At 43.7% G+C, this 25,115-nt stretch overlaps 1 protein-coding gene across 2 annotated transcripts in view; it reads right to left on the bottom strand.

The window, feature by feature from the left end:
• Positions 1-354: 354 nt before the first annotated feature.
• The window catches only part of foxo3b (forkhead box O3b), a 48,953-nt gene continuing 24,192 nt past the window's right edge, over positions 355-25,115 (bottom strand). For both annotated transcript variants that reach the window (XM_069685598.1, XM_069685599.1), the window contains exons 3-4: positions 4,435-5,908; positions 355-3,697 (exon numbers count right to left, since the gene is read on the bottom strand). In XM_069685598.1, the coding sequence (XP_069541699.1) occupies positions 4,463-5,908 (1,446 nt within the window). In that variant the 3' untranslated portion in view covers positions 355-3,697; positions 4,435-4,462. The remainder of the gene's footprint in view (positions 3,698-4,434; positions 5,909-25,115) is intronic.

Genomic DNA, 25,115 nt, shown 5'->3' with positions numbered 1-25,115 from the left:
AGAGTACTTCCAGGAACTTGAGAGGAACATGGAGTTGTTTTGCTGCTCCCTCCAGACTGACATGAGAAAGAGATTTATCTTCTGGAGGGAGTGTGAGGTTAAATTTGTTCATGCACAAGTGTTCAAACACACACAGACGCGCACACAGTTTTGGAAAACAGTTGGCAAGTGAACTTGTGAATTAACATCACATGTGAGGCAGGCGAAAGCTCTAACATTTTCCTCGCTGGGCTGAAAATTCCTCTCAAGGCAGTATGAGCTGTTAACAGCGGCCTTTTGCTTCCTGGGTTAAATTGATGTTCTTTTTATTTTAACTGCAAAAAGAAAAAAAAGTGAAAACACAGACAAAGGAAGTGTGTGGAGCCTCACCAAGCTTTATTTACATGCGCACCATTTCTTATACAAACTAGATTACAATTCAAAATGGAATACACAGGAAAAATACCCACTAACATCAAGTCGAGAAGAAGCAAGATTAATAAAGGGCAAAGGTCAGAGGTCAAAGTTCAGAGGGTGTATGGAGGGGAGCTGGCTGGGTTGTCTGAACAAGGATGGAAAAGATTCGAGATAAGATAATGAAAGGAAACGTCCAAGAGGTGATTAAGGTATCTAGTGGTATGTCACTTTTTTTTTTTTTTGCTTCTCTTTGCTTTAAAGTTGCACGAGTTGTGCTGCAGGTGTGTGTGTGAGTGTGTGTGTTGGGCACAGGAGGAGATAATCTGTGCCTGAATGAAGCCGTAGCACTGAGTGGTTGTGTGGAAGGCCTGCTCCACTTTGACTAGGTGTAAACTAACTCCCCGAGTAGCCGAAACATTTAACACTGAATATATTAAACATAAGGAACGCCCTTCTTTGATTTGAAATGAGCAGTTTATCAAGGATCAATAACCCCTGGATTCACCTTGTCAGGGCTCCTTATATTCAGCACAGTCAGTGTGGATGATTTCAAATGTTACGCAGTTCGGGTGATGGCTCAGGATTCCTCCTGTCAAATGACGTGATAGTATGATGGAATTTTTAGACGTGACAAAGTGTAAGAAATTCCAGTCAGATGGCGCTTTAAGAACGTCAGAGTTATCGCCAAATGCTAACTTAGAGCACCAGGACGTGATTCTACTTTACTTCACGTGGAATAAAACAAGTGTGAAGCTGAGGAACGTCCGTTAAGGAGGCTTTTCCCTGCGCCTGCGTCAATGTACACACACTTTTAATAACAACAATAAACCCATTAATACGGGAGGATGGTGCAAGTGATGCTCTGTAAGCCCTGATTTAAAAAGAAACATACAAAGTGTGTGTTTTAGTGCTAAAGACACAGGGGTCCTCCTCGCTTTTACAATTTTCATTGCAGGACGGCACCATTAGAAGGGTCGAGGGGGGCGGGGGGGGGGGACAGCTAGGTCATGCACTAAACCTCAGATAGCACAGTAGATCATTCTAGCCAACCATGCACACACACTCCTCTGCCTTGGCCTCAAAGTGATATACACACATCTGTACACTATTATACACAGTGGGGCGTACACTTCCATATACTCCCCCAGACAGAGAAGGGATACCAGGGTCTCCAGATGCTACAATAATAGTGTTTCCCACCATTTTCAAACTCTGGTTCAACAATTAAATCGCTGGTAACAGTGTTCCCTCCATTCGGCGTGTAACCTTGTTCATTATTTCTTCAACTTTACCTTCAGAGGTATCACAAAATCCAAGGGTCAAGTACTACATGAGTATATAAGGACATACACAGCGAGTATATATGCATTTCACACAATTCATAATGCATAAATACATACATGCATACAGTCGGCTGTGCTGTATGCACCATGAGGGAGAGTGAGGGGATTACACGTCCTTGTGAGATTAATCCAACAGAAATAAACTCCACAGATAAACACACACATTAACGTGTAGATACAGGAAGTCACCTGCAGGAGCACCAGGCGTGTCCATGAGGGGATATGCGTGTGTGTGTGTGTATGCGTGTCACGAGTCCGACAAAGAGGGGGGGAAAAAACGCTATGACAGCAAAACCAAAAATAAGAGACCGTGTGAAGTCTTAATCCTGACGTTAATCTTCCTTCCTCCTCCTCTTCTTCTTCTTGACGGCCCGAAAGTTCACAGGTTACAAGTTCACAAACACAAAGCATTACTGTTTTTATCAAGAAATGTTAAAATACCATTAGAATGTGACTTGATATTACGTTAACAGGAAGCCTCCCCCCTCCCCCCCCCCTGAGTGATTCTATATATGCATAACAAGCCCCACAAGCTCATGACAAGAACACAGCAGAGCTTAACACAGATCCCTGGTATTATTTTTTTCTATCTATGTCATATATGTGTGTGTGCGAGTGTGTGTGTGTGCTGTGATTTGGCTGCCAGCATATCCTACTGTCTGTTTCAAGTAATTTGGCAATATACAGAGATAGCTTATTGTGTTACTCGAGAAACAAATGGCTTCTAGAGGAATGAGCCTAAAAACCCCGCCTCCCTGACCCCCCAACCTGCCGTCTTACAGGTTCAACCTTCGCCGTGCTACAAGGGCTTCTGCAGGTAGTGGGTAACAACGGAAACAAAACAAACACTAAAATGCACGGCTTGCTCTCGGGGCGGGATTCAACACTGTTTACATAGCACCTGTTATGGTGTGGAAATGTTCACAACTCTAGGACACAGGTATTTATTTTGGCTACATCATATGCAGTGATAACAACCTCGACAGAACTCACAGGAAGTTAAGAAATCTATGAAAAGACAGACAAGCTCTTTCCCGCTTCTTCTTGAACTTAAACACTGCCCTGCACTGTACAAATGACTCCTCTTCCTCTAGTCTTTTTCCATGTTTTCAGTTAGATATACACAAAAGATAACAAATATGTTTGTAATATTCAGCTAATTATAATATAACCCTCTCAGTATGCTGCATTTAGTTTAATTCAAGCAAATCAGAAAAACAAAACAGGAAGTGCATGGCATTAAGAGGAGACATTTCAACCTCTAAGGGTTCTATAGTTTTGCAAACTGGAACAAAGTGTGGGTCTGTCTGTTTGTCTGTCTGTGTGTTTGCATGGCCACTCTGCCTTCCATTATTTCCTTCCAACGATACACCAGTTCTCTTTGTACAGACATCTGCAGAAACAAGTATGATAAAACAGAATATCCAAAAACAACACTTAACACTTAAAATCACTAAGTGACAACAGAGGGGAATTTTTTTTCAACATAACACATCCGCGGAAACAACTAGATCAGATTTACACCACCGTCACTTCTGGATTTTTTCTCTTTACACTTTCGTTTTTATATTTGTCTTCAGCTGGAACAACTGCGCCGTGCACTCCTTCAGTCTTTGCTTGAAATTTAGTCCTTGTATTCTACCTGAAACCCCTTCTGATGAGCAGTGTCTCTTTGATATCAACAGACCAGGTGTGAAAGGAAAAATTGCATAATTTAAGATTTGTGAGTTTGACATAGCTGTCTTTGTGTTGTTGTTTCACAGGAGGCTTCGAGGGCTGATGTGCAGCGTCTCTAGTGTCTGTCAGATCGTTCGTGGTGCACCAGTGAGGGAGCGAAGGTAAAGCTCTCGAGAGGAAGTCTTCTTCTGTAAACACAGGGTTTGTATTTTTTACGTTGTGCTGATGGCAGGTTTGGCAAAAAGGATGTTGTGTGTCTGATCTTCTCTTGTACTTCAGACCTGAAGAGATAAAGGACATGAGATCATTATGTCTTTGTTTTTTCTTGCAACAGAAGGCAAATGTGCTTAAAGCTACAGCCCTGGTACTTCCTACATGTCTTTCATAATAAGTGCACTTTGATCTGAAGGCAGTGGTAGGCTTTTACCGTGAAACTTAAAATTTATGAAGATTAACTCCACGAACAGGAGATAAAGAGTTCTCTGAAGCCATGGTTTTTAAACTTTCCATTAGTGCAAAACGGCCTGTTATATGTTGGTGAATGAGAATGGTCAAAGAAACCAGGAATGATCTTACTAAAACTTGTGGAGTTAGAAACAAACACTGGAGAAGCTTTTTTTGCAGGTCGGTTTTGGTTTGGGAAAACGCCAACGCTAGCTAACAACACCAGTAATTCCAAAGCAACACAGTATTTTTCACATGATACAGTTTATATTTTTACTGGGAGCATGATGGTACATGAACATTTCAACCTATAGTAAGGAAGTTTAGTTGTTACACTAAAATTGGAATCAGCTGTACCCCGATTTTAGGTATCAGAATTGCTTTCGAGGTCAAAGGTTGGATCATCTGTTTCCATCCCATTTAAGATAAAGATAAGATCGTACTTTATTGATCCCCAGAAGGGAAGCAAGTAGCCAGAATACAAATAGAAATAGGAATAGATAGAAAAAAATTCTTCTTAATATGTGCACCATTTCTCACATGCCACATGATTTACACCGACAGACATACACACCTGCTCTGCTCCTTCTGGCCTGACCCTCTCAGCCAGGTACCCAGCTCTGAGAGGTCTGCTTGGTGTTTGTAAAGTTGCCAACTCCGTTCATGTTGGCCAAAGAGTCAAAGTTAAAGTCCAGGCCATCTGCATCCATCAGCTCGTTTCTGATGATGGAGTCCATATCACACTCCAGACTGCTGTTGAACATGTCCAGATCCAGATCTGTGGGGAAACGGTCCTGGCAGATCCCTCCGTTGCTGCTAACAGTTCCATTTAAGAAGATGGACGTGTCAATCTGCATGGACGAGGAACCGTTTCCTCCCAAGGGTGAGAGCAAGAGCTGCTGCTTGGCATTCGCAAGATTAGCCTCGTTGGCAAGGTTCAGTCCTCCGTTTAGCACCCTCAGAGAGCTCTGGTTGTGGTTGTTACTTTGAATCATCTCCCCTTGGCTGCCCTGAAGTCCTCCAGTGGTCCCAAAGGTCATGACGGGATCATTACGGAGCATGAGGCCACGGCGGGAGTTCTGGGAAATGACGGCAGCGGCACTGGCCTGTGACATCAGCGGGTCGGACTGCGTCATCATGACATCACTGTGGCTGTGGCTGTCAGAGTTTAGCAAGTCTTGAAGAGTCTGGCTGCCAAAGCGAGACAAGCTAATGCTGGAGAAGGAGGTCTGCTTGTTCTCCTGGATGGTCTGCATTGGGGACGGACGCAGAGTGGAGCCAGCCGTGTGAGGGCCAAAGATGGAGTTACTGTAACCATTGCTTCCACCATTTGAAGAAGAGTTGGGGGATGGAGAGGAGGTGGGGGAAGGTGAGCTAAGCCCATTGGGTTTGGACCCAAAATTGAACCCTGAGGAACCATTTGGAGCAGTCTGTCCTGAAAGGGTTGGCACCAGGTTGATGTTATCCAACAACTCATCCATCAGATCATCTGTGAGTCCGTCATTCAGGTTCATTGTACCTGCCAGGTCTGCCAGACGGGGCAGCTCAGCCGGAATAGCCTTTCCATTTGGTGTGCCATTGCTGGGAGACAGCGCTCTGCCAGGGCTGGAGTAGAGCATTGGCGAGAGCGGAGGCTCGTCATCTGGCACCTCGTCCAGCTCTGGGTTAGCCAGAATGGGCGAGAGGCGACCGCTCAGTGTGCTGGCATTGGAATTAGTTCTGGAGCGGAAGTCTGTCCAGGCATCGAGCTCCTCGCTACTGCGTGATGTTGGGCTTCCAGGCCACTTGGAGAGACCTGAGGGGCTGTCTCCACCGCCTTCGCCAGCTGCAGCAGCTGCAGCCTGCAGGGCTGCCTTCTTCTTGGCAGCACGGCCCCGTGCAGACTTGGTGTACTTGTTGCTGTTGTCCATAGAGACTGCACGGCGTCGAGGAGCCTTTCCACCCTTCCCTCCCTCTGGGTTGATCATCCACCAGGAACTCTTCCCTGTTCCTTCGTTCTGGACTCGGATGAAACGACTGTGTAGGGACAGGTTGTGCCGGATGGAGTTCTGTAACACAAACAAAAGAAAGAGAAGACACTGTGTTTAGTGATTTGGGTAAAATCCGTTTGAAACAATTATCCTCACAAAGACTGTCATCAGAATTGATTTGTTCTATTCTTCCTTTCCTTTTACCAATACAACATTCAATGAATACCTCTCATTAAGTCCAACAACACTGATCCATACACACCCACTTCTACTGATTCTGCAGCAATGTAAACAGTTGCTCTTGGTGACTAAACACAGAAACAAAGCAAATCTTCTTGTTTCAATTGTTCATTCACTAAATATAGACAAGAACACATTAGTGCAGCAGCACTTAGCATTGATGTCTGCATTGTTACCACTGTAGCTTTTGTGTGGTGGGTATAAAAGAGCAAAGAGAGACAGTGGTCTATAATCAAGCGTCTCCTCGATTATGAATGACACATACAAAGAGCCCCTGTGCTGCTTGAGGAGCGCATTCTGTGTCAGATCATGTGTGTTTGTGCGTTCTTGTGTGTGAGCGTTGGTTGTTGTTTATGGATCAACTCTGAGATCCTTCCTTGTGCAAGCCTCAGAGGTTCATTGTGGGGGAACCGTTGCACATGACAGCCCCTGCTAATGATCAAGAGTTTTATTCACAACCCAGTGATGTAAGTACACATTAAACGCCCCAACTATGATATAACGCCCTTGTTGAATCACTTGTTGCTGCAGCACTGGCTTTGTTTTACGTCAGACAGACATTCTTTTCTATTTTTTCATTGATTTTTTTAGCGTTGGTACTCACTTACATTTACTATGTGTGCTAATGAGCAAGCGTTAGTTCACTCACACACTAAACTACCAGTAAGATGGTGAATATTATGATAACTGTTACGCATGAGCATGTTAGCATGTGAGCAAGTTAGCTTTCAGCTCAAAGCCCTGCTATGCCTACATACTGCCTGACAGAGCTGCTAGCGTGGCTGTGGACAGTTGTTGAGTTTAATATGTAAAATAGAGTTTTATTTAACACAGCGATGTGAGTGCACAAGTAACGACTATGATAACACTCGTGTTCAAGCGCTTGTTGCTGCTCTGTTTGCCTTGCTTTCATATGAAGCTGAAATTGTATACAATGTTAAGTGTTAATAAGCAAATGTTAGCATGGATAACGCTCAAAACTACGATGGTGAATATCTGCTGAAGTTAAAAATGTTAGCATTATCATTGTGAGCATGCTAGCTTGGTGAAGTTAGCATTTAGCTTAGAGTACAGCCTCGCAGCTAGTGTGGGAGTAAACCTGTGAGGCTGTTAAGCCTAGAATTTTCTAGAAGGCAATTTTACAAATACAAATTAAACATCACAAATAAAACTTTAGTACATTTGTGTTACAAGGTTGAGATATATTTAAACCACATGATAAGAGACAAAGGCCAGGAAGCAATGGTACTATTTCATGACAACTTTCAACTACATCATTAAAACATGACAAGGGAGGGAACTTCTGTTGTGTGTCATTATGGGCTCCCATGTACACTGCAGAGATGTCATTCCTACTCGATCACAAGTCCCCCTCAGTAATTGGCTCGTGCAGAATAAACAAAAGGATTGTATTACAGTTATCTGAGACTCAAAAATCCAACTTTACTTGATCCGTAAATTGCATCCGGACAACCCCCCCCCCCCCCCCCCCCCCCTTCATACATAGACACACTTTCAGCCATCTGGTGTCTCAAGAAAACTTAATTTCATGGTTCTAATATGACAGCATAATGGTGATGCACAAATGTTCAAACAAACGTGCACGCAAATCACTAACATTGTCAAATATGAACAGGATAATTTCCTTAACATAAAGTTTTATTGTGACTTTTTTGTCTTACTACACTTACTTCTTTTTATGGCTCACAACCGACTGAAGTCCTTGCTGAATTCATTATTTTGCCTCAGTCTCCTTCTCTTTCCATACCCCCTTCCTCTTCCGCAGTTTCTGTTGTTTCACAAACACGTAGCTCTTATGGGCCCTGAGGGACTCCGGGGCTATGCTATGTCCTCCCATATAAACAACCCAACCGCCATCCACAACATGCATGCATTTTTCCCTCTCTGTTTTCCTCCCTGTGTATATTTTTACTCCCTAAAACAGAACAGATTTCTGGGTTCCAAAAACTCAGAGGGCCAGAATTTTGGAGTTTTTGTGGGAATCACAATATTGTTTTCCACGAAGCAGACCCGTCCTGCCTGGGCAACAGTTTATAGACAATTTGGTCTGGATTGTTTTTCTGGTCAAAGGCAGTTCAATCAGAGAGGAGAAAGAGCAGGCTTAAGTTACCGTTCCCAATGCTACGTTGGCAGAGCAAAAGATCTCTGGGGCCAAACTGAACCTATGACCCTTTTAGAGAGTGTGTGTTTTTCAGCATGTGTGTGTGTTTGTGGTAGTTTTACGACAATGTCCAGCTTTGCATTTGCATGCTCTTAAGATTTTTCTGCAGGACGTATTGTTTCTTGTGACCACTGCTGTACATGAACAAATCCATAAAAAAGTTGCATTTAATCATGAATGGCGTGTGTATATGAATGCATGTTTCCTAAGTGTGTGTGTTTTGTGCAATGAGGTAAGAGGAGAAGAGATACCAGGGAGACCAGTGTTTATCCTCTGCCAGCATCTCTGGAGGCATGACGTAATGCTGCTTTATTACAGAACATTTTAAAAACACACACACACACGCTAAATGTTTCCAGCTGTACGGGAGATGTAAATGATGGCAGAAGAACCGACTTTGTCAAAGAAAAGGAGAACTTCAGGAGGGATGAATGAGCGCAGAATGAATGGAATGTGAGTCTCCTTCTCCCGCTGCTGTAAACATTTACCTGCCAGCACCTGACACTTCATCAATCCCTCTCCCTCGCTCCATCCTACGCCACCTTCATCCCCACTCCTCCCTCCTCTCTCCCTCCTCTAACCCAGCCTCTTGTTTAATGTTTCTCTTTTCCGTGCCACTGCTCGTATCCTTCAAATGTCAGGCGAAATATTTCTAACTCAATGTGATGGAGCCGCAATAAAAGGAAATGGGACATCTGCAACCGAAGCACGGACAGCGATAAAAGGAGGAGGAGGGGGGGGACTGGGTGCCAAGTGAAAAATGTGTGAGTGATGGTGAGAAAGAGGGTGAGAAGATGATGATTGCCGGATGAAAGAAAGAAGAATGTGCCTGCTATGTATCAGGATTAGCTTTAATGTATGGGTACATAAACAGTCTTCTTCATGAACCCGGTACTGATTATCCTGGTGCTGGATACGGTTTCCAGGATATACTTTCTAGGAAGACTATTTTTTTAAATGTAGTTGTAAATTGTTAAACATATTTTAAGTGTAGTTGGCTCGTACAATATGGTTAACAATTTGTTCTTTCCTTCACTCTCCTGCAGATCACCTTTGTGGCCGCCATGATTCATACTGCGTTTAATGACACTACCGTTCATATTCATTAACCCAAGAGTTAATTTAACTACACTTAAATCACGCCTGGATTTATAACAGCCTTTATACTTTCATAACATCACAAAACTCTAAGGAGAGATGTGAAAAAAAACACTGTGTGTACAAAATATTAAGAAAAGATACACAAAGATTTCTTTTGTGCAAGTCCAGTATCTTTATTTTGAATCACACCATTAACCTGTCTCTTTATAACTGAAATAAATGTAATAGCCGGAATCAATAAAGCATTTACAGCTCTTTCTTGGAATCCGTAAGCTCTTCGGGGCATCGCTTGAAGTGTGATTGAATAACCATGACTATTTTATGTTTTATAATCTGCAGGATGTATGCGCTCCATGGGTTTGAGTGTGTGTGTGTTTCTTTGCGTGCATGGCACATCGCTGTGTGAGTGCGAGATACTGTCTGCTTACTACTGTATCTCCTCTGGGGTATTCCCAAAGTCCATTAATAAAAACAGCTCACTGAGACAGCAGCACTGATTCATAACTCCTACTATGCAGTCACAAGAAGTAAACAACGCACAAACACTAACATAGCTCGCAGCAACCACCATCCACGGGATGATGATGCTGCCCGGCTTATTTTAGACGGCTCCTTATCTCTCTAAGAAATTATTCCCATCATTCTCTGTTTTTTGCCCTCCTTCATTCGAGTGTTTATCTCAGATATCCAAATTATCACACCTGGACTCTCTGATAAATGTAGACAAGTGGGTTATTTAAATAACTATGGTTTAAGATATATCTGAACTTTGAGAGAATTGCATCTTTCGGTTACATGAAAAGCTCCAGCCAGCAGAGCGTTTTCTTAGCTTAACATAACGACCGGAAACAGGGGGAAACTGGTAGCCTGGCAAACCACTCTCTGACAAAGGTGGACAAGTGTGTTATTGAGCTTACTATGGATTAAAATGTCTTAACTTTTAGAGAACAGCACTTTATTTTGGAATATTCTCTTATATGCTTCCTTGCTGAGAGTTAAATGAGAAGGTTGACGCCACTTAGCTTAGCATAGCATAAAGAGTGGAAACAGGGGGAAACTGGTAGCCTGGCAAACTTACGGTAAGAATCCAGGAGGTCACAGGAACACCGTCAGACAAAGCTGGGTAATTGTTTCCCCAGATTAGTAGTAGTTTTTCTGCTAAGTGGCTTTTATCTTCAGTTGATATGTGATACTCCAATGCTACAACATATAGATTTAAACATTATATTATAACATGAAATGTATTGTTTTATGTCTCTTGTCCAAATATATCACATGTGACATCAAAGAGCAACCGGTACAGTTAAGCTAGCCCTGCTAACCCAAGGAAACATGTTGGGACTTGTTTCCAGACTCAGGTGCCACATTGTTTGAATAAAAAGATTGGAACATGTTTATTGACACAATTTAATGATCCATATTTTGTGATTTATCAAATTAGGTGCTTTTTCTATTGGTATTTTCTACAATTCAAAATACAAACTGCACCTTAGCTCGCCTGGAAACACTGGGTCAACAGAGTCAACTGTTCATGAGACCGGTTATCCAGGTTCAACTGTGTGACATTTTTCAAAGATAGCTGAACGAAGCTGAACTCTCTTCATGGACAGGCTCCAGCTGTGTATGTGTGCGTGTGTGTGTGTGTGTGTCCACCAGCTGCAGCCAGAGCTCAGGAATACAGAGGCCTTTTTGTCCGTCAGCAACATGTGGGAACAATTAATCACTGTCAGCAACCACGCTAGGAATCTCACTCTCCTTTCTCTCATTATTCACATTTTTTAAGGTGCGTAGGTGGGAACTCGCATATTTGCATTTATGTAAATGTGAATGAAGAAGGAGGGGCAATTTAAGAAGATTTTAAGTCAATTTAATCGCACAGAAGCATTTAATATAGGTATAGAAATTAAAACCCTTAGGCCTGTGATGTTACCATGAAGGCATCGTCTTCTGATTGGCCCAGAGGATTCTAAGAGTGTTTTCTGATTGGCTGTAGCCGTCCTGGCTCCAGCAGCGCTGATTGGTGGAGGGAAATTGGTTTGCGTAGCCAGGCAGTACAGAAAAGGGAGGGTCTGCATGGTATTGCAAGTGTGTTTCATCACCCAGCTACAGCACCAAACTGAACTCAAATGTATGAACTGGGTCATTTTCACTTTTTTGTACTCTGTGTGCCGGAGAGAAACATTTTAATGGTCAGTCCAGCCCAGACACAACCTCCCCTGCTGCAAATTCAGAGAAAAAAAACAAAACCCTAAACACGCACTGATACACACTCACAGCTCTGCTCGTGTTGTGCCGCAGGAAAGCGCTGGGTCAGAGGGTTACAGTGTCATGGAGCCTGGAGACAGCACTGGGTCAAAGGTCAAAATGCTTTGAGGACGAACTTGCCTCATACACGTTAGCTCCGCCCCCTTCGACCCTGCTCCCACTGCTGTGATTGGACCAACTCTGTGACCTGAGCCTCACACCTCTGCTGCACTTAACCACCCCAGTGTGTGTGTGTGTGTGTGTGTGTGTGTGTGTGTGTGTGTGTGTGTGAGTCCAGGCCAAACATAAGCACACTTTATCAGCCATTATGTAAACCAGCACTAATCTGAGTCTAATGTCAACAGTGACCACTGCTGGGTCAAGCGGACAATTGTGCAACATAAGTGAACATTTAAGACAAGGGACGGACAAAAGGCTGTGGTTTGAATAATGCCTGTCTTTGCCCTGAAGTGTTCTGTCTTCAGAGATTGCAAACAAGATTACGTTTGTGCAAACAGGCGACAGGTAGCGCCCGAGTGAATGAATGACAGAAATATGACGACTATAAAATGTTATAAAAGCAAAAATAGACAAGAAGCTCTTTGTTTTTTTAATGAGAAAATGTTCATATATCAATAAGCAAAGATGGACACGAACAAGAGCCCACTGTTCATAGAGCTAAATCTCATGCAGTCTCTAAATACATTTTAATCAAAAACGTGTAACTCTGCTGTGCTCGAAAAAAATCATCTTCTGCAGTTTAGTTTGAGGATGGGCTCTTCTTGGTAGAGTTATGGGGAAACTTGCAGAGAGCACATGATGTTTTAAGGTTGTGTTTATATATAAAAACATGCTTAAATGCATGTATGCAGACACTAACTGCATCTGTGTTAAGCTTCATCACACTCCTGGATGGATGGATGCACGTCTAAACATAATATAACATGGGCTATGTGTTCACAGACAAGTGCAAGAGAAAGAGTGAAGTATTTGGCTGAACAACATGAAAATATTAAGGTATAAAGGTATGAAAGTAAAGGACCAAGGAAGGGGAATGAGGAGATACATTTCGTGTGGTCACAAATTTTGGGGTTGCAGGTGGACATGAGGGGTCAGCAGTGAAATGAGCTTGATGCCGACCCTTGTAACCACAAGAATTGTCTTTCTGCAGGCTTCCCGACTTTTTGCCTGCAAAGATGATGTCAGAGAGGATGATAAAAGAGACTTGACCAAGACATATGACAAACTACATGCTGATCTCTGACCAATCTTTTTGTTATAGGACGATGTGAGGGGTCAGTTGTTGCCTACTGTTACACAAAACACTTGACAACATGATCAATTCTCATGTACGACATATATATTTGTTTACAGACTTGAACAAAAAGACCCCTAACTTAAAGAGGGGGTATTATTCGGTTTCACAATTTAAGACATATATATGTTACAATGTTGGATGTTCAGACTAAACGTGGGTCAAGTTTCAAATCTGTAGGTAAAAGTATGTTGGAGTAATCCCCAGGCTTCTCAGCTCAGTCTGCAGGCTGCTGTGAACGCCAGGTTACACACAGTTGTTTCTACATGCTGCGTTTGTGACATCACAAAGTGCAGGGTACACCCTGGACTGGTCGCCAGTCAATCACAGGGCTGACACATAGAGACAGACAACCTTTCGCACTCACACCCACACCTATGGGCAATTTAGAGTCACCAATTAACCTTACAAGCATGTCTTTGGACTGTGGGAGGAAGCCGGAGAACCGGTGACCTTGTAGCTGTGAGGCAACAGTGCTAACCCCTGCACCACCGTGCAGCCCCCACAGAGCACCAGTGTGAGAAAAATGTTGTTTTTTTTTAACTGTAAATTATGCGAAGCTACTCCACAGGTATCACAGAGTGAAATATGACGCTTGAAATTAGCAGAATACCGCACCCCCCCCCCCCCCCCCCCCTTTTAAGTGCTGCAACATAGGCCCCACCCCTCAAGCCCAGAAAAACAAGTTCAGAAACTAGCTGACAACAAGCAACATGGCCAAATCTGGAGCATCGTTTAGTCATGTGTGAGTTAGTCTCAAGAACGGGAAGCTATTATTAGCGCTATCGTAGGCTAAGTGAGTTCTATAGCGGGAGAGGACGAACGCTACCTCTTGCACTTTGCTTATTTCCCATTAATCAAGAGCTAGCTTTAAAAAAAAAAAACTACTACTGCGGAGGTATTCACTGGATTTGACAAACGTATTTAGAAATGACAGATCCCAGCGTCATGTTGCACAATAAGAGCAGTGAAAGTGTCGCGAGGTAGTGAGAGTTTGAGACGACATGCACGTCTTTTGACACGTATGAGCTCGTTTATAAATAAACAGGCGGCCTGGTCTGCGCTAACACTGCTGAGAGAGGACGGTTATTTATACTGTGACCCTACACTAACACACACACACACACACACACACACACACACTGGATGCAGGTTCCAGCTGCCCTGAGCTCTGGACTGCAGACAGAACATTCCATTCTCTTCAATCATATGTGCGTTTCCCGGCCAGCGGCTGGGTGTCTCTCTCTCTCTCTCTCTCTTTCTCTCTCTCTCTGCCTGTGTGTGTTTAAGCTGTATTTGTGTGTGTGTGTGCGCGTGTGTGCGTGCGTGCACTGGACGGGGATCTGGAGCTTGGCAGAGGGAATCCTGTTACACCTCATTCTGCTTATATTCCGGCTCTTACTCCTCTTTAGCTCCTCGATTTTTGTGAATAAATTGAATAGGAGGTTTGCATGGGAACACAGGCACACACAGGGATACACACTTGAAACGTGAAATCAATTCAGCAAATAGGTCTTCATTTTTTTGTCTCGAAAAGAGTCAGTAACCAATCTATGACACCTAATTGAGGCCGACAAATCCATTATTATGGTCTGAGCAGCAATATCAAGTTTCTCTCATGATAAAATTAGAGTTAAAGTGAAAACACACACACATTATGCACACACACGCCGCTTTCCAAGAGTTAAATCACAAAAAATCTGCTCTTGTCATTGCCAAAACTTTACTACTGCAATGTCAACCTCTCTATCTCTCCCATCTGCCTCCCCCCTCCTCTATTCTCTCTTCTTCTTCGTCTGCATGGAGTGTGTCTCGAGTTGTGTAAGGCCACATGCTCAAAGAACTACTTGTTTACTCTCAGATTTAGTCCAATCAGTTAGCCTGAGGTGGGAGAGTTTTTGGGCCCATCCCACCTCAAACAGCCAATCAGAGCGGGCCGACGCAGAGGCACGGCCAGTCACGTTACTCTAGTAAGAGCTTCATTAGGTCAGTTTGTTTTGATCAGTGCTAGGGGGTCAGCTCAGTTGCTACATGGGCAGTGGCTCACGGTCACAGTGAAAGGTTAAGTACACACACACCCGCACACACACACACACACACACACACACACACACACACACACACACACACACTAGAAATGTACATATGAAAAGCAAAAAGCAGAACAGAAAATCAACTAGATATTTTATGGTTTGGATCCTGCAAAAACAAGAAAGACAAATCTGTCATGCATGCAAAAAAAAAAAGCATACAAGTTTATCAGGGTGCGTTCACAAACACACTGTTCATTTCAGCTCAGAACGGGACGTGTACGCTTTGCTTTGGGACAACACAGGACATCCCTGCTGGGCTTTATCAACCCGAGTTCTAGGACACGGCGTCCTCAAGCTACGGAGCAACTGTGGCTGCCAAGAAAACACACACACACACACACACACACACACACACACACACACACACACACACACACACACACACACATGGGCGAGTACACTGACAACAGAAACATCTCAGCGAAGACAAAGACGACTTATTCAGACAGAAGGAGAGACGGGCCTGCTGCAGCAACTGAATGTCTGCAAACACTATTTTTTCATACTGTACAAACACATTAGGGTGGGCGAGATGAATTCAAATGTTCTTTAACCAAATGGGATTTTTTTTGCAAAATAAGCTGCTTTGTCACACTGATCCTATAAAATCCTGTAAATATGACTTACACTGGAATAAAGGAGCTTTCTCCCACAATTAAAATGTGTCTTTATGGTAGAAGCAGAGATATTAAAGGTTATATTTCTTGGTTAATGCAACATTTACTGGAAGACAAATCTAGTGCGTTTCATGGCACTGAAAATATCATCATTATCTCCAAACTTCCTTGTGCATCTTGCATAATTTTGATGTTTTATGAGAGTTAAAAATACTCTCGAGGCATCACTGAGGGACTATAAGCCATCTGCCAGTCAGAGGGATCCTGCCTGTTTGTTTATTTGGTAATAAACTTCCAGTGGATTTAAAAATGATGTATTTTCAGAGTGAAATGAGTCTTATTTGGGTTTGGTCTACATATTCTGTGCCCTATCCTTATGAAGATGCCGCGATGATTCGCAGCCTGCCCTTTTTAAGAACTTGAACTATTTCAACATCTGACGTCTAAAAATAGACGGGGGACCAGAGGGTAAGTCTGCTAGCGGCGATTACCGTACTTTATCCGGCCGTATGCGCCAGCTGATGACAGACGCACACAAAAAAAAACACTCAGAATGAGAGCACAGTGAGTATGTGGAGATGAGGGTAGAGGAACAGCCTGGTGTACATTACAGAGCTTTTTCTATGTGAGCAGGTGATTAATGAGACCTTCAAACTGTGTGTGAGAGAGAGAGATTGAGAGGAATTGAGAGCGACAGATAAAGAGTGTAGGAGAAGAAGAGCGATAGAGAGAAGGAGGGCACCCTTAGTATTAAGACCAGCAGGGTGCCTACATGATTAATTACATCTGTGCGATACGACGAGAGGAGGGATGGAGAGAGGGAGGAGCGGGGGAGGGCGGAATCATTCACAGTTATCAGGAAGGAGAGTGTGGCTATTCCTGCGGGAGATACGGAGCCGGTGATGTGGGATACGTTCGGGGAATGAGCGGAACCATCTACACCTCAACCCACAGACCTACTTCAAGGGCAAAAGAGAAGTGGAGAAGTGGGAGGATTTATTTTTGAATTCAGGATTGGAAAGTAAAAGTCTTGTTCGTTTTATCTGCACGGACAATGTCAGGAGAAAATTTCTTTAGACTGCAGTGGGCCAAATCATCTCCTGTTAGACTGGAAAGAACTCATGATACAAAAACAAGACTAGGTCAAAACCGAGTATGTGGCTGACCGCATCAGGTCAATGTGCGCTTTTGTGGGCAATGTGTTACAAGGACTGTCCTTATGAGGCACGTGTTTGAAAGCAGGTGCGAGTGTAGGTGAGGACAGCAGATGAGCAGCTGAGGAGCAGGCCCTCCTCAAACAAAGTATCCAGAGCCGTATAGACAGAGAGTTGCGTCAGTGGAGGTCCAATGTGCTCCATGATCCGCCATTGCGATGTCGGAACTCTCTCTCTCCACGGCTCTGAAAGTACCGTCAATCACTCAGTCACTCAGTTAGTCAGTTACTCAGTGAGTCACATACAGACCCATATGTAGGGCTGACCCCGGCGGTCAGCCAAAAAGCATCGACATAAAACTACGATTTAAAAACTTTAGTTACTCAAAGCCAAACAGAAACATAAAAGAAACAGCCAGTCAACAAGCCTTTAAAAAATGATGTCACTTAAAGGCCAGTGTGTCGGATTGGGGGGACCTACTGGCAGAAGAGAAACATAATATTCTTATTTATTTGTTGTCCTTTTATGCTTTTATTAAGATAGAGTGGACAGTGATTGGATGATGTGTCGAAAACAGGGGAAGAGAGCATGGGCATGACACGCAGCAAGGAGCCGGGGGTGGGAGTAGAGCCTGGGGTCGCCGCATCGAGGACTGTAGCCTCTGTATATGGCACCCAAAATTTAACCGTTGAGCTCAATTGACACCCAAATTTAAAAAGTATGCTTTCATGTGTGTAAAATCCCCTTAAAATAGTTTCTCTTCAAAGTCTGCCATGGTGCACAGCAATGCTCCTACAGTAGCACAAAATGGACAAAACACACTTAAGCTTACGTGAGAGCCTTTCGCATTTTTCATGAGTTTCGCGGCCCTCATATGTTCTCCTACACAATTTGATTGAAGCTGTACAGTGAGTGGTTTATCTATTGGTTCCAATCTGCAATCAAATTAGATGCCACTTAATTCTACGCACCGGCCCTTTAAGAGTCATGGTTTTGCATGGTGACTTACTGCCTTGCTAGCTATGTGGGAAGAATAGATCTCCAGTCGTACTCAGGCCTGTAAAAATTTGATTTGTTCAACTGGCAGAATTATCCACCAATGAGCTCAGTCAGGACTATTTGAATGTTTAAATATATTTGTTGATTTACTTCTGGATCAACTTAAGATGAATAGAAGGCTCATGGGTACTGCAGTACAATTGTCCAGCCATAAACTGATGCCCGAAACAAAACCAACACAATATAACCAAAACTGGACTAATGTGATTTTCAGTTGTAGGAGAGGCAGGATAAGGAGGGAGGCTCAAGGGAAGGAGCAGTGCAGGGACAGAGGGAGGAAGTGAGGGAGGGGAGGACGACATGCTGTTTTTATGTGCTTACGGGGGGGTGAGGGGTTGACTGAGGTTTATTGCCGTCCTTAACACCCCTCTGCCCTGTGTGCATACTTTCATTTCCACTGAGGACCAGCCTGGGTTCAGCACAGAACAAAATGGACGGGGTTATGGATCGCACTGAGAAGATACGAAAGATTTATGGACGATGTGTCCGACCTCTGATTTGCCTGCAGTATAACAGGTAGAAGCCAAACTGTCACCCCTCTGTAACTGAGGACTTCTTAGTAACCCAGATGAATTTCTGGTATCAAGTCAGTGGCTGTGAGTTCCCTGCACACACAGGAAATGACAAATCTTTGTCTTCCTGACTGTTATCTCCTTGGTTAGAGAGAGCTGTCTGCTCCACTGATTTTCTGACATATCTTTGCTTTTTTAAAGTTAAGAGGAAGAATTTATGTAACTTAAGTGTGAAAAACGTTTTTGTTGTTGTGGGTAATATTTCAAACTACAATGGCAGCAAGCCCCTCAATCTTCTTTTGTTACATTCCCATAAATTGCAGGATACTCCCTGCCAAATTTCATACCTGTAAGACTATTTATGCAATTGCAGTAGGGATGCATGATATTAGATTTTTTGCCGATATCCAATATACCGATATTTTCCAACCCTTTTTGACGATTTTAGTACGGATATATTAGGCACATGTTTTTTTCCCACCTTATTGCAGAGAACATCAAATCTCCCCTGTAGTGGAATTGATATCATGCCTACTCTTATTGTAGTGGCCAAAAACTGACATACCGCAGACATCTCGCACTCTTCTTCCCGCTTGACGGAAGAGGCGTTGTACAAAAGGTCACATGTCTGATCACTCACGTTTCTGAGCGCACCTGAATGCAGCATCCCCCAAAACACGGCAGTGAGGGAGACATGCCCGGACTTGTTCACTGCACCTACTACTGAGGCATCAGTGCTTGCTGACGGACTCTTTTTATCGTGTGTGCGTCCATGAATATGTAAATTAGTTTTGCACTGATGTTTATGTCACACTCTGCTAGCGTCGGCTGTGGCCGCGAGTGTATTTTTGGCATGTTTGATGTTGTTAAGTCCGATATGATGACAATGTGAGCTAACTGTTAGCTAGTTAAGAGCTGTGAAAGGTGTTTTAACTTGGCCCGGATTTCTGTGACTTTTTAGTCTTTATTTGTATATTGTTGATAACTTTGCGCTGCCTGCGCTTGAGTTAATGTTGTAGCATTACGTCAAGCTTTTTTAGGGAATCATCGAGCATTTTGGCAGAATTAAAGTGTTGTTTTATCGGCGGAAAATATCAGCAGAAAAATGACATGTCTGACCTCGTATGATGTCAGGATTAAACTCAAGCCATTCACTATTATACTGTATATTTTCTGTCTGTATTCAGTTGCTGAGTGCGCACTCTCAAAGACTCCAAAATATGTCCACCAACACCTTTCCCTCTGACTTTCCCTCCCTGCATTCCAGTGTGTCCACATGTCGTTCATCATCACACATGTCCCCTTCATCAACCGTTGTGACACTGATGTGTGTTGTTTCTTTGACCGTGTGTTTCCACAACACGGCGGCGCTTAAACCCTCGCCGCTCTATCCAGGTCACACCCACGGGACCGGGTTTGGATGGACAGGGGTCGACTCATGTTCTATCTGTTGACGCGCGCCGTTTCGTGACCTCTCAAACCTCCAATTAACTCCGCTGAAGGTGAGCTATGATCTCATCAAGACAGATTATGGCGATAATAGCATTACGCATAATCATGTTGGCTTGCTAAACAGTAGGCCACAAATCTAGTTTGAGCTCCATTGTTTGGGCCCGCTGACGACGTGCTGTTTCTTGTTTGTCATGTGTGTGTTCGTTCGTGCGTGCGTGTGTGTGATGTGTGAGTTTTGGTGCAGCGGTGGAGCTCACATCTGGTGCGGATTAGCGACGGGGCCTCGCTGGTGTTCATGGGGCTCTTTGCTCTAATGGTGCTAAAAACAGATACAGTGCACACTCTGACACACACACACACACATGCTTACACAACAGACCACAGGCCACTGATTCTTACCGTATGTTGTACCACACTTAAGATAATTCCTTTTTATTACAACTTGAGCTTGACTCTCTTAGTTTTGGCTGGCGTTCCTTTGCTGTAATAGCGGCGTTGGAATAACCAAGTTAATTTCTGAGATCTGAAATTCCTAAAAAAGTTGTCTAACAAGACAGGAAACAAAATCAGCCAGCAAACTTTCAGGTTAACCAAACTGTTTTTTGTGAAGAGGAAATGAAGGCCCCCTCTAGACATCCATCTCAGTGCACAGAAAGACTTCCAACTCCACCCACTGTGCTGGTGCTCTGTTTTACATCCTAATGTAGCCAACATAATCTCAACTTTGTCTTCTATCTTGGTGTCATGCTATATTATGTAGTTTATTATTAGTTTAGTAATATTTCATGTGTTCTCTCTCTCTCTTTCTCTTGGGTGGAGTTGGGGGGAGTTCAGTTACATAAGCTTCTGGCTTCTCCTGTCCCATCTGTTTTGTTTCTGTTATCTGCTTCTATGCTGTCGGTCCAGCTCACATTATAGCAGCAAAGTGAGCGTATTTCACGTTCTCAGTAATATGGTGTGTTAAATATTATTAAAACTGTTGGAAAAAGTAGCCAAAACAAAAGCCTCCAAGATTAAATTGTTATAAAACAGCACTTTGTTTCCTCTCTGGCGCACAATCTATAGGTCAGTTTAACTCTCCTGACCCTGAGAGCGTGTCTGTTTGACCTCATGTGTCTGTGGTGTGTGCATGTGTGCCTCAGTCTCTGCTGATGTCAGCACGACCAGGCCTTCCTCCTACACATCAGCTGAGCAGCAGGAGAAAGGGAGAGGAGGTGCCGTCGGAGGTGTTCGACACACGTACGCTCACACGGTGTGTCTGCGTCCTCGCTGTGTGTTTTTACGAGTGTGTTTAAGCACAGGGGCGAGATCCTAACCTTTGCATGGCAAATACCCAAAGGCTGTCGCACATACAAACACGCGCACTGTCTGTGAAAACAGAGACAAACACACACCTTTGGGGAGTTTTCTCCCAGCAACAGAAAGCCTCCTCCTTAGTGCGCTCTTGGCTCCGCCCTTTAAGGAGTCACATGACTTCCTGCTTTGAGACGAAAAGGAAGGCCAGCAGCTCTCTGGTATTTTTCTCTTATGCTGACCTGGTTTGAACACTTCTGCAACGTCTTCAGGACTGGTGGGATTTCATTTGCAGACAGAGCGACTGAACATCATGTGTGAAATATATACATAAAAAACAGCTTATTGTTCGGACCCCCCATCTCTTCTCCTATTATTCAATCGCTTCCTGTGTTCCTGACCTCAGAGGATCCTTTGAAATCCCAGTTTCTAGAGCAAAGCTATTGTTTCATGACCGCGTAACCCACTTCACCGGCCTCTGTGCGAGCGTGTGTGTGTGTGTCGATATAATTATGCCTGATTACACGTGTGCACCATCGGAGCCTGTATGTGTGTGTATTTGTGTGAGCGCTCTTGCTTTTGTTTATACGGCACGTTTTCTCTTAAGCTTATTAATCATTACCAAAGGGGATGATGATTACGTAGCCGGGGTGCCAAACTACGCGCTGCTGCGTCAGCTCAAATCTGCACGCCTTCCTCGCATTAATTCAGCCATTGTTGTGTATGTCTGTATGTTTGCATGGTGCCTGTTAACAATTTCTTACCTTGTTCACAATCAGTTCCCTTTTAATGTAAATCAAAGCTGCAATTCACATTGTTCTTTCACAGCTTTGACAAGTTTTACAGGAAAATCTTAAAAACTTTCACAGTGTTGAATCTCAAATTTCTGCAAGGCCTTTAAACTAAACACTGATATCACCCATGCATATGGGTGTTGACACATGAGATAAAAACCACAGCGGGAGTCGCACTGCACACTGTCTGTTCCTTTTGTTGTTTTCAATCGTTTGCACCTCATTAAGACTCTCTTTGTTTTACTTGTTTCCTATTCAGATGATTTACTGCCGAAAGAGACAAAGCATGAAGGTGGTGCCACTTCTTGTGCCAACTGTGTTGCCAGGATACTTCGCTCCTCTCAGTTATGTTACTCTTTTGTGGGATTTTGTTTGTTATGAAAAAGCACACAAAGGAGAGTGGCAGGAAGTCTGGGGGAGAGAGAGATGACATGCTGGAAAGGTTATGAGCCAGATTGCGATGAATTTTCAAATATGCGTCTCTGTCCAAAGGGACCCACCACTCCTTCTTCTAATTTCTCACTCGCCCACTCTTTAGCTTTCTGTTTTGCACTAGGCAGAATGTACAGCCAATGATATTTTCATTACAAGCCAAGCTGTTTCTTTTCATGCATTGGAGCTAATTAAACTCCATAATGTTCATTTACTTTATTTTCTTCATGCCTCAAACTCCCCACACCTCCCGTCTGTCGTCGCTGCTTGAACTGAACTTGAACACCATGGCGACTGTGGTGGAATTTCATTAGCAGAGCACACTGTATATTGTTATCAGGTCCCTGTATTTATTTTGAGCCTCAGAGCTGCATGAACTTTAATACCCCCATGCTACAGGGGGTTATTTAGGGGTACAAGCATGGGCATCTGGGCCCCAGTTTACCCCAAGCATGGAGGGTTCACCGAGGACACAAGAGGCCCACCTACGCCTTCCTTCATCCTCCTCTTTGTCTCCGCTCTATCAGGCGCTCACAGCTTAGTGCTCATACATGACAATACGCACACATATAAACACACGCACACATGCACATACACAAACATGCTTACTACTGTTCACAGGTCGGGCTGGTATTTCCTTACACTCATGTCGTACTCATCCATGAGGAGACACACACACACACACTCGCATAAAATTCACTAGAGGTGTTTGGACATTATTTTAACAATAAATTAAAACATGACGAACACGGGACCTCAAAAATGTCCCCTGTTGGATCAGTAGTCCCCTGATGGTGAATGTGTAACGATGCTGAAGTCCAGTGTTAGACAGGTACGCAAGAAAACACACACACACACAAACATAAAGTTCATCCTTCAGGTCTGGACATGATTTTAACATGATTTAAAGTATTATCAACAGGAAACCTAAAAAAATGACCCCTGTTTGCTCGGTGGTCCCCAGTTGTTGAATATGTAACATTGCTGAAGTCCACTGTTAGATAAGTACACAAGAAAACACACACATAAACACACAAACATAATATTCATCCGACAGGTTTGGATATGACTTTAACATGATGTAAAGCATTAACAATAAGTGGACCTCAAATATGTCCCCTGTTTGGTCTGTAGTCCCCCGTTGTCGAATGTGTAACAACGGCAAAGTCCAGTGTTAGATAGGTACGCAAGAGCACACACACACACGCACACAGGCAGGTGAACAGTGGCCTCTATTGAATCCCTTCCCCTCCCAACCCTGTCACGTCCCCTCCCTCACTACAGTCGAGCTCTTTTCCCCACACGCAGCACTTTGTATTTATATTACCCCGCTATTAATAGACCACTGGCAACCGCACAGCTACCCCGTCTGTCTGTGTCCTGTGTGTAGTTTTTTTTTTTTATATGTGGCCACAAAAAGTTACAGTTTCTTTTTTAAGCCCATGCTATGTTTTCGTTTTATTTTGAAAGTTCCTTATTTGGTGATGCATGCGCAAGTGTTGGCATGAAAGGAAACAACCGTCTCACAGAAGCAGGTAATCGCTTCATCTAAGCTGCGGCTAACGACGTTAACCATAATTACCAGCTAGTGACACGGTGACATTAGTGCACTTCCCATGACCTCACCTGGGAAAAAACAGTGTGAGTGTGCCTGAGGCTACGACTACAGCACAAGCTACAAGCTACTCCAGATATTACTAAGATTATCACGTGTGCTAGAGTTTGGGGAGACTCAGTAAACAAAGGTTGTATATTGTTAAGAAGAACTGGAGGTGAGATTGTACTTGTTGGCTTTCAGTAGCATGCTAGCTAATGTTAGCCTACGGGCTAGACTGTTTACTGTTGCTTGAAAACAATGGCTTCGCCGCTTTCTCTGCTTCTCTCTCTCATAAGCTTTTTTTCCGATGTGGCTCAGAAAGTACTCACATGATCATCCAGATTTCAATTCATAAGTATCAAAAATGTTTGATTTCACTGCTTGAAGCTCAGATGAGTCTGCAAGCTGTTTGGCATGTGTAATATTGGTGGAACAGTCGAACCGAGCAAGGGCCCAAACCAGATTCCTCCCCCGATTGTCTGGAGGGTCAAATCAGGAATAAACTGGCCAAGCCTCCTGCAGTTTGACAAATTGAAGCGTAACATTTTTACTTTTTAGAAGTCAAACGTAACTTTTGGGGGAGGGTAAAGGACGACAAGAGGGAGGAATAGAAGGGCTGAAGGGTGTAGCTGTGGCCTGATCTCTGTTATATACTGTACAGGCTCATGAATGAGTCTCTATCATCTGGTTTAAACCCTCCTCCCACTCCTCATTTTTCTCCTTTCTTTTTATTCCTCTGTCCTCTCCCTCCCAGCTCCCTTTTGTGATCATCCTCTCTCCCCGTTTGCCCCTTCTCCTCTTGCTCTGACGTTCTCGCTCATTGTCTGATTCTGTATTTTCCTGTCATCCCCGACTCTTTTCTCTCCTTCTCTGAAAGGTCCTTTCTAAGTCAACTCCCGGCACAAAAGCTGTATGGTGGCACTAGTTGGCTGTGTGCCAAAGCTCTGCTGCTCTCTGGCTCTCCCTCTCTGTGTTGGTGAGCAGCAATCACTCAATCTGCCTCTCCTCCTCCTCTCCTCTTTCCACCTCTCTTTTTGTCTTCCCTCCTCCACTTCGTTTTTCTCTCCGAGGCAGCAGAGTGGGTAGAAAGTGTGAGATCTCGAATGCTCTTGCTCAAACGTATGCTTTCACGCACACACACACACACATGGACACTGTGAGGTGACTGAGGAGCTGTAGGGCTCAGTGCTTCTGAAAGGG

This window comes from Semicossyphus pulcher, unplaced genomic scaffold (genome assembly GCF_022749685.1).
Source record: "Semicossyphus pulcher isolate SPU_LCO1_2020_fin unplaced genomic scaffold, fSemPul1.0.p SCAF_11, whole genome shotgun sequence".
Classification (NCBI taxonomy): domain Eukaryota; kingdom Metazoa; phylum Chordata; class Actinopteri; order Labriformes; family Labridae; genus Semicossyphus; species Semicossyphus pulcher.
The sequence above is the reverse complement of the archived record's forward strand: the minus strand, read 5'-3'. Positions and strand labels throughout refer to the sequence as shown.